Raw genomic sequence first — 13,438 nt, forward strand, 5'->3', positions numbered from 1 at the left:
GTACGAACGAGGCACAGGACATCAGCCACAATGACTGGCAGCCACACTGACGGAGCAGCCCGCGGTGGGGAGGAGGCAGGGAGTCAAGGGGAGAGAAGGAGGAAGGAGCAAGGGAAGGAGGCAAGATGACATGGAAAAGCAAAACAAGGCCTGCCACATATCAGCTCACCCCAGGCCTCTCCTAAAGCACAGTTAACAACGGACTGAAGAGTGATCCAGAGCAAAGCCCCACCCCTCCCCACCCCGCTGCCCCAAAGCAGAGAAGCACCAAACAGCCACAGGACAAAGGCTGCACACAGGGCTGAGGCCCTGGCTGTGAGCTGCCAGCTCCACAAGCTGGTACCTGAGCTCACCTGAAGGGCTGTAAGGAGCTGAAGATCTCCTGGGACTGGGACACAGGAAGCCCACCCCTCAGTCCAAGCTGAGCTTGTGCCTGCAGAGATGTGTGAAGGGAGATAGGGATCTGCTGGGCAGCGGCGGCCTGTGAACGGGAAAACAGGGTGGTGGAGGTAACCACAAGGCCCATCCAGGTGATTCCTCCCCTCCCACCTCCCCTGCCCCTCTCCACATGGCTGCTGGAACACCGCCCAAAATTCAAATGCCAGCATGTCATTCCTGGGCTTCCCTTGCTATTGGGATAAAGCCTATAATGAAAAACTGGTAGCAGCCCCAAACCGCAGCATCTCCCTACCCTGGAATTCTATACGGCAACAAAAATGGATTCTAGCACATACATCAACAGCGGTGAGTCCCAGAAACATAACGCTGAATTTAACGACGTAAAAAAACAAAGATACATGCAGTCTGACCCAGTTATGCAAGAACCAAAATCTTGAAAACCACACAATACAGCAGTTAAGAACATGTTTTTAAAGAGGTCAGCAGAGACCACGTCCTCCATCAGCAAGCCTGCGCTCGGAGCAGATTCTGCCTGGAAGGCCACTGTCGTGGCTGGGCAGGCACATGGGTCGAGGGGCGGCTGAACCATCCCAAAGACCCAGCACCAGCGTTAGAGGGGAGACTTCCAAACATCACCCCTTGGCAGCACAGAAAGTATGCCAGTCCTGCATAAATAACCAACGCCTGCTCATTTCTAAGACTACCTCTTTCTAATGCATCCATGCCTGGGAGTTTAGGCCTTTCTTCTCTTCATCAGAAGGATACCTGATCACCAAAGAAAATTCCATTTTAGCTAATTCCCCGGCTAGGACACAGGAGGGAGAACTTTGAGAAAGGAAAACTAAGCAGAGTCTGGAGCAGCCAACTCCACTCCTCTTCCCTGTCTCTTGTTTATTCACTTAACACATGTCTCCTGGCGGGCCAGGTGCTGGTCACCACATGTGAGGGGGACGGAAAACCAGACAGACAATGAGCAGATAGAGCAAGCCAATTTCGCCTTGTGCTGGCTCCTCCCCACCACCCCCAGCCAGGCCACCTGGCTGGCTGCTGTCACCTGTTGGTAACTCTGCTGCTGAGGTATCGTTTGAGGAACGAGCCGGGGCTGACTTGCAAACACATGGCCATCCAGGTACAGGGGCGGGAGGTGGCTGCCTAGAAACAGAGCGGCAGAAGGGAGGTAGAAGAAGATCAAGCCTCACTACTTCTGGATGTCCCTGAGGGCGACAAGTCTACAGGTCTGCTCTACCCAGGAGAGTCAGTGCGGACAGACAAGGGCATGTGTACAGAGGCTGCTCGGTTCCCTGTGTGCCTGAAGCACGCGCCTGCTCACAACACGCCTGGCACACACCTCAGGGAACCCAGGGAGGATGCAGCGTCAGACCTAGGAGGTGGGAGGAGGCAGGTGGGCTCTGGCCTACCCTTCCCACCTCCCACTCATCAACTGCCCCAGACACTCGAAGGGACATTCTACTTTAACCAGGACTGCCTTGGTCTCTCAGTCACTGTCCTCTTCATCTCCCTGCTATTGAGTCCACAGTGGAGGGTCAGAAGGATCTATTGGGATTACATCACTGAGACTGGCAGCTGCGCCCTCAAAACCCCCACGCTTTCCCTTGGGGACATCGACACATGACAAGGATGGTAGCAGTCAGGACAAAAACAGCTGCCAGTGACTAAGGGCTCTGTTGATACAAAGCCCTTTCCAGGTAAGACCTGGCTTCACGGGTGTGGCCACCTCATGGAGCAATGTCATCGCCCCCCGTTTCATTTAAGAGAGGAGGACGCTGTGGCTCAGCGAGAGCTGATCACCAGCCGAGGCAGCACAGCTCCAGCACGTAACCCAGGTCTGACTCAAAGCCAAGCCTCTGCCCGCTCCTCTCACCAGGAGGCAGGAGTGCCTCGCGGTCGCCCCCAGTTCTGTTTCCCAGCACGGGGAAGCAGAGCGTGCACACTACCTGCAGCACAGGGGCGCTGTGGCCACTCGGCCTAAAAACAACTTGCTACTTCTACCTGCTACTTAAGACAAGGCCAGGAGGTGGTGTTCGGGGCTGTTAATCCATTTCTCTTGACAATAAATGGAGAAGGACCCCAAGGCCTGGCTCAGGGGATGAGATACCTGGCATAGAAGCAGAAGGTGCTACAGAGGCCACAGGCATGGGTGGCATGGACACTCCACCGAAGGAGCTGTAGTTGACCCCGCTGGAGGCACCCACAGAGGATGGAGGCTGGATGCCTGAGCCAGCGCCGCCTGGAGAGCTCTGCTCCGGCAAACTGGGGGAGTTTTCCCAAGCCTTGCGCGCAGACTCCATCTTCAGAAGCAAGGGTGGGGGAGGGATGAAAATTACTATCATGATGGCAGTGGGCAGCACCGATCTAAGCTTTCCGGGGGTCGGGGACTCCTCCCTTCTGCCTCTTTGTAAGCTAAGGTACTGGGTGGGCCCTCGCCCAGCTCAGGGCTGGTGTTACCTTCAGAGTAAGGTCGGCGGTGGGGAAGGACATTGGGGAGAGACCAATGGCCCTCTGGATGTGATGGTCCCGCCGCAGGATGGGGATACTCTGTGTTAACCCTGCCTGGAGAGGAGGAAAAAGAAACCATGGAACACAAATAGGCACAGAGACAGCTTCGCCCAAACCCACCCATGGCTCGCCTGAACACACTCAAGGCTTGTCCAAATGCCATCTATGACTTAACCCATCTGTGGCTTTGCCCAAAAGCACCTACAGTGCCCAGCAGCATCTATGAATTGTCCAAATGCATCTTCAGTATTGGCCACATGTACCCAAGACCACCCAGATGAAACTGATGGCAGCCAAGACCACGACTGATCTCCTTGAGATGGCTGCCTCCATCAGTTTCCTCCACACAAGTCTGCAGAGAGCCACCCCCATATCCACACTCCATGGTGCCCTCCAGACAGGGAGAGCCATGTCCCAGCAGTATAAGTATGGACTGGCTGCCTGCACGCAAGCACCTGGTTCAGAAGGCACCTGTCACCTGGCCTGCAGATGCCTTGGGCCAGACAGGGAAGGCTGTGCCCCTCAGCAAACAGTGAAAGAGGGCTCTGGTAACAGGTTGAAAACGCAACAGTGCCCCCCGCCTCCTGCAGATCCCCGATGTCCATCCATACATGATAGGGACTGTAGACTGTCAGAGTAAAGAACCTTGTAGAGCCCAGCACTTCCACATTTTTTTTCATTCAACACCTGTGAATATTGTACAGCACTCACATTCCTTGGAATCCTCTGGGAAATGCTGCCCAAATGATACTCATTCATTCAACATATGCACTAGCACCAACCCCTGCAGGCGGTGAGGACAGAGCAGTGAACCAGACATCACTGCGGCAGCCTCGGCCACAGCCCCGAGTGGCCACAACAGATGCAACTGCCAGCTCCTGAGCCCACGGTGGAGCGCCAGGAGGTCCTCTGGATCACAACAGATCGCAGGTGGCAGGGACCCTTGGATGGTGAGATGGGGCCTCCTGAGGAGGGCTCTCCTACTCGATCTGTGTGCCCCTCACCCCTGGCCACGGAAAAGGCAGCCTGAGTATGGGCTCGCACCTGGCACAGAGGAGACAATGGAACCAAAGAGAGCCAAATAAACCAGACCTTAGGAACTATACGATCCCCACTGGAAGGTCAAAAACCTGGGCAGGAACATTTAAGCACCTTTTAAGGACACGGAGCTGCTAGCAACTGAGTCACGTGCCAGCCCAGGTCACCTGAAATACGTGTGCTGTCTCCTTCGCCCAGGGCCTGCCAGCCCCAAGCCGCGAGTGCAGCCAGAAGCGGAAGTGTGGACTTACATTACTGGCCAAGGCGTCCTGAAGTTTAACCACCGGACTCCCAGCAGGGCCAGAGGCAGAACCAGGCGGCAAGCTGAAATCGGAGTCCTGGAGAAAAAAAAAAAAAGCCACACAGCCCACTGAGATCCTCCTGGCTCTCCATTCCCCAGAGGCACACATTCACGTGATGCAGTTTCCGTGACTCAAAAACTCCATTGAGCAGCATTCACTGGAGCCACACATGAGCGAGATGGCCAGAGGCTTCCCATGGCACAGGAGACAGGACGCCAGCTCCACTCCTTTCCCCCTGTCCCTTGGGTGGCCTGATAGAAACAGGGAAGATCGCTGGCCTGTCTGGTGTCAGTGAAGCAATCTTTAAAGCAACTCAACAGAGCACTGGCCACGTGCAGGACTCCATACCAACATTCTAGCCACTGGAAGAGTGCTTGGCTCCTGTCCTTCTATTCTTTCTAGGAGATAATTCTGTCTGAGCCCCCAGCCTCTCCAAGTACCAAAAATAAAAAGTAAAAGAAGCAAGCAAGAAAACAAAGCCTCACTTTTGGATTGACTCCAAATTCAATGGGTGGCACAGGCAGCACGGAGTCCACGTGAATCTCTACTCCGTTAACAGGCGGGACCACAGTCCCTTGCAGCCGCTCAGCCCCCTCTGAGCCCTTCCTGTTTTTCAGAGAACGCTCGTTGCCGATGGGTCCTGGTCTGTGCTCCTTGCTCTGTCCAGAGCCTTGTTCTGAATCCTTGATAAAAAAGCAGAGAGGTGGAGACACAGACTGGAATGACCACTCTCTCCAGCTTCTACTGTCACAGGAATTGAGGAAGACGACGAGACGATGGCCCCTTCCGCCCAGGCCCTGGCCACTGTGACTGGAACGTCCAGGTTACCTTCTGCTCAGATGGCTTTGGGGCCTGCTCCTTGTGGCTGTCAACCTTGGGTTCCGCCAGGCCAGGCCCGCTCATCTCCTCTGGCTTCAGAGTCCCATACGGGGAGCTGCGCTGTGAGGAGGTCGCAGACGACTCGCGAGACTCGGCGCTCAAGTCAACGCCACTATCTCCCTGGCTGCTCTTAAAACCCTGCTGTGCAGAGCACAAAATGGGTTATAGCCTCAAACTCCCAACTTGATTATCCAGAGAGTAAAGCTGTGTGTGGCACACAGACTTGTCTACACCAGCTGCATGCCCCTTGCCAAGTCTGGTCCTGATCTTGATCCTGCCCTGCTGAGGATGCCTGACAACTTACATGTGGCCAAACACACCAACCCCGATAGAGCTTGTGACCACAGAATCTTCTGCAGGCCCCAGACCGAGGCTGCCATACCCATCTTACTTGTGACCCACACCAGACTACATGGCTGCTGACGCCAGTTCAGAGGCGGTCCTGAATCCCTCTACCCACCCAGCGTTAGGTCCTCCCTTGTTACCCCTTTTCTCTTTCTCCTGCTCATGCACACCCGATGTACAGGCCAGAAATCAAGATGGAAAAACACTGATGAGCTAGGCCCCATGGAAACAACCTAATTCCAAGCTCAGCTGCAGTGGCAGGGGCTTGGTTGGGTTGGATGCACAGATCCATGGCAGGCCGGCTCTCTGGATGGTGAGCTCACACTCATCCCAGGAGCAGCATGCGGGCAGCGGCCACACTCACCTCCGCAGAGCCAGTCTCGGTGCTGCTGAAGGCAGTGACGGCTTTCCTCCAGGAGTCGTTGGCTGGGGCCTGCACAGGGAGAGCTGCCAGGGGAGCGAGACAGAGTCAGGGCATCAAAGAGCAACCCGTCTAGAGAAACACAAGTTTATGAGCTCTTAAAGAACAAGCATAGGCACGGCTTGCAGAAATCCAACTCCCCTGCCTCCCCTGCACCCCTGACCCCAGCCCCCTACCTGTGACACCCAGTGAACAGTGTGACGTGGAAGAGCTGGTCTGACAGTCTTACCCAACTTTCCACATCCTCACCCAATGTGTTTCTCAGCATCTCACTCATTACGGGAGAGGGTGAGTAGGGCAGAGCCCTCACTCCTGCCCATCTGGATTCTCTGTTGCTATTTCTGCTATGCTCACACTTCCTTTCACTTATATTATTTCTAAAAGTTGGTAGCTTCTTTTTTTTTAATTTAAAAATATATATTTCTTTCTATTTTTTGAGACGGAGTCTCGCTCTGTCGCCCCGGCTGGAGTGCAGTGGCGCGATCTCCGCTCACTGCAAGCTCTGCACTCCAGGTTCACACGATTCTCCTGCCTCAGCCTCCCGAGTAGCTGGGACTACAGTCGCCCGCCACCACGCCCGGCTAATTTTTATTTTTATTTTTGTATTTTTAGTAGAGACGGGATTTCACTGTGTTAACCAGGATGGTCTCTATCTCCTGACCTCGTGATCTGCCTGCCTCGGCCTCCCAAAGTGCTGGGATTACAGGCGTGAGCCAACGCCCCTGGCCTTCTTTCTCTTTTTTTAAACAATAGAGACAGGGTCTCACTCTGTTGCTAGTCTTGAACTCCTGATCTCAAGTGATCCTCACGCCTTGGCCTCCCAAAGTGCTGGGATTATAGGTGTGAGCCACCACTCCTGGCCAAAGTTGGTGGCTTCTACAGAGTCTCTGAAAGATCCAAGTGGGTATTACTAAAATTTTTTAAGCTCACAGACCACTTCTTGAGTGGCCCTGGATCCTGAGCCCAGAAAAATAGATATGCATGCAAAAGTTGACATGCTAGCAGGGGGTGGGGGCACATATCTGCAATCCCAGCTACTCGGGAGACTGAGACAGAAGGATTGCTTGAACTCAGAGGTTCAAGTCCAGCCTGGGCAACATAGTGAGACCCCATCTTAAAAACAAAACAAAACAAAACAAAAATCTTTTCACATGCTATTTTAATATCCAAGGGCTCTCTGAAGCCATCCTTGGACACAACCCCTGGTCTGAGGAACCAACGAGACTCTGCAGAATTCTGGAGGAAAAGATCTGACAAAAGGGGATGATGACTCACACCTGAGAGTCACATCTGACTGACATCTGGCAGCTCAACCAATCTGGCGCCTGGGCATTTTTGGACATCAATACTATGACACCTGTCACTCAGTCACTACCAAATGTAGCGTTATTGATGTTTTATCAAAGGATTGTGCTCCCTTTCCATCAAAGCTGGGCATGTCGAATATTATTTTGTAGTTTACAAGAACCAAAGTTTTCACGTTTTCACCGAGCACATGAGGACAAGCTATGTGGAAACAGTGAAAGAACCAAGGCCCAGAACTCAGTGTCTCGGGTGCTTGTCCTACGACCCTGGAGTCCCCTGGGTCAAGTCTCTTCCCTCTAAAGCCTCAGCTGCTTTGCAGAAAACTGAGCTGGCACTAGGTGACCTCTCCGAGATCCTCTCATGGGCCCAAGCTATGAAATGTCAAATGTCCTTACTTTATTCATCTATGCACCCTCTGGGCTAACAGTGCAGGCTCCTGGCTCATGTAAGCCTCAAGAATAACCTATTCTTTGAAAATAGCTTTTGATTTTACAAGGAAAAATACCCAGAAAAATTACATTTGATATAGAATTAAAAAAAAAAAAAAGTTTTCAGGGCAACGAATTTTCTAAAAACTAACGTACACCCTCTTCTGGTCTCAGTTTGCCTTTCCAGAAGAGCATTCAGGAAGGAGTTTCCAGAGCCTTCCTCATGTTAAGAAAGGGTGCACAGCACAGAAGAGAGCTCCTGAACTCTTGCTGCTGGTCTCTCAGTCCCTTGCTTCGCTTTTGTAAGTTAGTGGGATAAAATGACAACCAACAAAGAAGGCCAGGCCCACTAGTGCGCGATCTCAGCTCCAGGGGCCATCCTTTTCCACACTGCTGGACGTAATGAATGCTCTGCTCTTCTACCAAATTTTAGGCAAGGAAAATTGTGTATCTGTTTGGGGGCTGCAGCAGCAAATCGCTCAGATGGCATTCGGCACTAGCTCAGCAGCGGAACCCAGCAAACAGGCACTACTCCATCTATATTCATAGCTCAAAAGCAGAATCCTCCCCAAGAAGCAAACCCGGTCCGTGATGTGACCTTGGACACCACAGCTGGGGTCACATCCCCCAACTCTCACCCTGGCTGCTGCTCTCCCAGATCTCAGTGCCCAGGCTGCTGCCAGGCACGGTCACGTCACCTTGCTCCAGACATAAGTTGTTCTGCTTTTTCGCAAATCGAGGAGGAATACGGGAGGAAAGGCCTCGACCCTTGACAGGCACCTGAGGGGAAGAAAGGGTGCTGTAGTCTAGCTTAAGGCACAAAGACTGATAAATTCTCCCCAGGATAAGTGTCCCAGGTACCAAAATCACACCACCTGAAAATGCTCCAGAGACGTGTGGGATGCTCGTCTCCCAAAAACTCAAGCAGAACTGCGATGCCAAGCAAAGCACCCCCCAGGAAAGACCTGAAAGGCCAATGGACCGTGACCTGTGTGTGGGTCCAGCCCTGACTCCATTTTAGTACAGGGTTCATGATCCACGTGACTTCAGGGAGACAAATCTCATTCCACTCAGGAATGAGGAGTGGGGAGGGAGGAGGAGCCGGGAGCTGACGGAGGTCTGCATCCTGGCTTGGACAAGTTTCCACTATTATCACCCTAGACAAGTCACTCTCTTCAAGACTCAGTTTCTTCCTCTGCATAACAGTGACGCCACCACCTAGTCCTACTTTGATAGAAGGGCCTTGGTAATAGCAGGCATGGGGAGACAATGTGTGCTTGCTAAATACTGTCTTCCTCTCTGCCACCTTGAGCTTGACCGAGAACTCCCTTACTCTCTGGCTCTGGGTTTCCTGGGCATCTGCCAGCCTGCCCTCCCGCCCCATGCCCCGCCCCCCAACCCCTCACCTGCACGGCCTGCTCCTTCTTTCTTCTCTCTTCCTCCAGCAGGCGGCGCTGCTTCTTGGTCAGGACTTCGATGAAGCCTTCGCCCACCATAGAACCCACCTCACTCTCCTCCCCGGGACTGGACCCGCAATTTTCGATGATGGCACCTGAACCAAGATTTCACGAGAAGGAACAGTATTTCCATTCACCAGGAGGCAAGAACAACCCAATTCAACAGGCGCCTAAGATCTAGCGTCAAGCTCAACACAAACCTGGACAGGACTTCTGCACCTTTCTCAGGCCACCTCTGATCTAAAACGTTGTTATCCCAAACCAAAGATGTCCAAGAGCACGACTGAGAGAACACACAAAGGGCTTAAACCCCAGCTCTGCGACCTTGGACACACCACCGAACACCTCTAGGCCCCAGGCTTCCTCTCTTTAAAACGCAGAAGCCACAGGGTGTCACGGGGGTTCAACAGGCTGTGAGCAACACCCGTGGGAATCCTACCTACTCTGCTCAACTCTACAGCCCCAGAATCCAGCCCAGTGCCTGGCGAGCTGTTCCCGAAAGCTACGGTACTCAGTGCAAAGGCAAACTCGGGCGGCCCGAGGACTGCCCGGCCCCTGGTTCCACCTGAGTTCTTTCCCCTGAAGATGTGAGGACGACTTACTTCCATAGTTCAGGTCAAACTGTTTCATGGCCTCTCCCTGTTCACCTGCCCTCGGAGCAGCCAACTTGGCCTCCTTCTCTGCCTTCTTACTGGAGGCTTCGGGAAGGTCAGCATTGGCATGGGCTGCCCGCTCCAGGGCATAGGGGGAGTGGCCACTCCCACTGTTGCAGCCACTAAGACCTCCAGGCAAGGCCTCATCTGGGGATCTGTAAGGGAAAGAGGATCTTGTTAACCAGAGGCTGTGGAAGGAGGGAAAACAATGCACGTGCACACTGCCTGCACACAAGCCTGGCACCCTGATCTAGGTCCACTTCCTCTCGCTGACTCCTCGGGTGGGGAGGAGTGGCTGGCTGGCCACAGTGCATCCATGTCCGTGTGCAAACACACGTGGAAGGCTGCCCCCGCTGGCTCTGCCTGCTCCTGGGGAAAGTGGCTCTGTCACCTTCTGCTCCCCAGGGCTCTCCCACATGCTATGTTCAGAGAGTGCAGGGGGGAGAGAGTCAAGGGGAATGTGCTCGGAATGGAGCCACCAGTATTTCTGCTCCTCTCCAGGATTGCCCTGCCAGAGGGCCCTTGGGGCATAAAACTGAGGTGAAGCCAAGGGTCGGCCTCTAGCACCTGGAAAGCTAGATTAGACGCCACCTGAAAGAGTCAGTGTTCCCTGTGGCTCCTCCTCTGGGAATTTCTCTGCCTTCAATTCTAAGGAGGGTGGAGGTGTGAAGCCATCTTCCTCAGTATGCTGAAGACAGGGAAGGCCTCAGCAGCCCCTGTACCTCCCTGTCTGAGCTACAAGCCAAGCGCAGTCAGTCAACCCAGACTGTGCAGGGGACCCTCTCCTAGTCCCTGAGCAGAGGTCATCACCCAAATGCCCCTGGCTGTGGAAGAGGTACTCGCCAGACCATGCGCAGCCTGCTCCCCTCTGCACTTGCTGGGCTCCTGCCATGCTGAGGTGGCAACCCCACCGTGGGGCCACATCTCCTCACAGTGGAGAAGCAGAACCACCTGGGAAGAGCCACTTCCATGCAGCCACGAGGGCAGTGATGCCCCCTAGGATGCTGCCTGGCAGCAACTCCGGAGTAGAGGATTCTGGTGGACTGACTGGCACCCGGCACTGTGCACAGGCAATGCTCCTCGTTGCAGTGGCCCCTTGGCGGGGCTCCAGGGACACACGCAGGGACACATTCCTAGACTCCCAGGCCAGGTATTGGACAGCGGCCTCAGAGCACCACTGCGGAGGGGGGTTGGGGGGGCTCTAGCCACAATAACACCACCACGAGAAAAGCAGACAGGCAATGCGGGGGCAGGTGATGAAGACGCGCACAGACGGGCTGGGGGCAGGCCCCCAGTCCCGACACACGGCGGCATGCATGCGTGAACTCAGTGCTGCTGAGAACAGAACACAACAACAAAAAGGGCCCAGATGGTGTCTGGTTTTACCTTTTGACTTTCAAAGGCGTCCCATTCTGTTGGCTCTCATAGCGAGGGGAGGTGTCACCACCACCTGGCCTAACGGGCTTCTCCCCAAACCCTCCCGGCTCCAGCTTTCGGCTCTGTCTGTCAACCAGTGGTCTCTGACTGGAGAAGCTCCTCTTGGCCAGCTCCTTCTTCTCACCCAAACTGGCCCCCGACAGGCCACCGTCTACCTGGGAGTCAGGCTCAGACCCGGGGCCTTCCCGCCGCTCCCGTCGCTCGCTGAAGTCGCTGCTTTCGGAGGCCGTCTCCCACTCCTCATTGGCGTGATCGGAGGAGTTCTGGTAGGAGAGCTCAGGGGACCTGCGGCCCACAGTGCCACTCTTGTCCCCAGAACACAGTTTGGGTCTGCCTGGCCACTGACCTGCCAGCAGGTGGGGCTCCTCCTCGGATCCCCACAGGCCCAGGGACTCCCGCTCTTGCCGGAGGCGCCGGAAGCGAGGAGGCTTATCTTGGCGTGGGGGGCGCCTTCTCCTGAAGGGCCGGTTCTCTGCATTTTCAGAATCCGCCACATGGTCATCTTGGAAGAAGGACCTCTTGTCCTCTGAGCGGCTGTCCTCGAAGCCCCTGCCACCAAACGTGTCAGGGTGTCTGTAGGAATCCGGGACATAGTCTCTGTCTGTAGATCGCCGGGATCCGCATGTGTCGGAAGGGCCATATTCCTGCCAAGGGCTGCCTGGACTTTTGCTCTGCCAGTGGGGTGACTCTTTGGAGACGAAGGTTCTCCGTCCATACCCGCAATTGCTCAGCCGGGGAGGGAGGGCTCGCCCAAAGGCCCGAGGGCCTCGGCTCTTGGCATCTAGACCGCTATGGTCCTCGGAGCACACCTTGTTGGACCGCCAAGAATCTCTGCAGTCGCCTTTCTTCAAGGTGCTCTCCTCCCTCTCCAGGAGCAAGCTTTCATTCCCGTTCTCGGAGCCCCTCTGCCGGCGGCGCTTGGGAAGTTCTTCATACTCTGAGCCCTCACTATGGGTCTCACTGGCAACTCTCCGTCGGGGCTTGGCTCTGGGGCAGTCCTCTGGCCGAGCAAACTCTCGCAGGCCCCGGCCACGGCCGCTGCGCTGGCTGCTGCAGTAGATGCTGCGGGCACCCAGGACCCCCCCGCCGCAGAGGCTGCTCCCATTTCCGCCGGCAGGCCGACCACGAAAAGTGAACTCTCGGAAACCACGGCCCCTGCCCCGGGCCTGCCCTCTGACCCCAAAGGCTTGTTCCTCATCAATAAAGATCCAGTTATTTCTCTTTGTGGGGGGAACATCGCTGGACTCTCGTGGGGGTCTGGTTTCCCAGGCCTTGTCAGGTTTCTCCTCCTCTTCAAATTTGGTGGCCTCGTGGCCAAAAGTGGCATGGCCAGGGCCTTTGTCCTCCAAAGTGGCGGTGGAGGAGTTGGCCAGAGAGGCGTCATTCTCTTCGTCCTCGTCCTTTTCGGCCATGGGGCCCTGCTCCTTCTCCTTGGCCAGCCGGGTGCTCTCCTCCCCTAGCTCCTGCTTAATCTTCTCGAGCTCCTTCTCCTTGTCTTCCACCTTGAGGGCTTTCAGGACTGGTTTCTTGATGGGTCCCGACCTCCGGGTCCTGCCCGTCTGCTCTGGGTGCTGGCTGCTGGAGCTCCGGGGCTCAGGAGTCCATTCAGGCTCCGAGGACGGCTGTTTGTTGGGGCTCCCATTCTTGTCCCAGGAGATGTTAAAGGCCGTCTCCTCCTGGGGTGTCTCCCGCTCAACACCATGGGCTGTGTCAGCGGTCTCTGGCTGGTGGCTAACATCCCAGCTGCCACACTCTGGCTTTTTCTCATCTGGGACAAAGTCAGGCTCCAATGGGGAACACCTGAGGTTTTGGGTGTGACCCCCAGGAGCACCCGCTTCCTGAACATTTTCTTGGGGTGGAAACAAAAGCTCCTGGCCTATTCTTTGAGAAGAGATACAGTTGTCAAAGTCTGCTTGGGCCTTCTTGTCAAAAGCACTCAAGTATTCCTCCCCTCTCTCCTCAAAGAGATCGCGCTGGGCACTTACGCCCCCTGCCCTTCCGAGCGAGGCAGAGAAAGAGCTTTCATTCCTGAAAAGGAACCAGAAAAATCAGTCAATGTGATTGGAGCCTGGTTCCTGGTTTCCATGCTGAACACAGAGCTTAGTTTTAAAAAGAAAAAAAAAAACTTTTTAAAAAAGAAAGTTAGAAAAAAAAAAAAACAAAACACATAAGCACCAACATTTGCTCTATCTTTAAACACGTCTCAGAAATGCCAGGCCATGAATTGGTCGGTGGCCCCTGGAGTCCATGAGAGTGA

General features: G+C 54.7%; 1 protein-coding gene and 1 non-coding gene across 8 annotated transcripts in view; both read right to left on the minus strand.

The window, feature by feature from the left end:
- PRRC2B (proline rich coiled-coil 2B) overlaps positions 1-13,438 on the minus strand; it is a 109,125-nt gene that overhangs the window by 10,486 nt on the left and 85,201 nt on the right. For 5 of the 7 annotated variants that reach the window (XM_050759694.1, XM_050759697.1, XM_050759696.1 and 2 more), the window contains exons 16-27: positions 11,131-13,209; positions 9,694-9,899; positions 9,041-9,186; positions 8,273-8,414; positions 5,845-5,927; positions 5,085-5,276; positions 4,742-4,939; positions 4,206-4,292; positions 2,866-2,970; positions 2,516-2,708; positions 1,454-1,551; positions 354-481 (exon numbers count right to left, since the gene is read on the minus strand). In XM_050759694.1, the coding sequence (XP_050615651.1) occupies positions 354-481; positions 1,454-1,551; positions 2,516-2,708; positions 2,866-2,970; positions 4,206-4,292; positions 4,742-4,939; positions 5,085-5,276; positions 5,845-5,927; positions 8,273-8,414; positions 9,041-9,186; positions 9,694-9,899; positions 11,131-13,209 (3,657 nt within the window). The remainder of the gene's footprint in view (positions 1-353; positions 482-1,453; positions 1,552-2,515; positions 2,709-2,865; positions 2,971-4,205; positions 4,293-4,741; positions 4,940-5,084; positions 5,277-5,844; positions 5,928-8,272; positions 8,415-9,040; positions 9,187-9,693; positions 9,900-11,130; positions 13,210-13,438) is intronic. The other 2 variants (XM_050759699.1, XM_050759695.1) reach the window with 1 other exon arrangement.
- Positions 1,891-1,976, minus strand: LOC126938163 (small nucleolar RNA SNORD62). The gene has a single exon (XR_007719989.1). It is a non-coding gene; the product is annotated as a small nucleolar RNA SNORD62 (small nucleolar RNA).

This window comes from Macaca thibetana, chromosome 15 (genome assembly GCF_024542745.1).
Source record: "Macaca thibetana thibetana isolate TM-01 chromosome 15, ASM2454274v1, whole genome shotgun sequence".
Lineage (NCBI taxonomy): Eukaryota > Metazoa > Chordata > Mammalia > Primates > Cercopithecidae > Macaca > Macaca thibetana.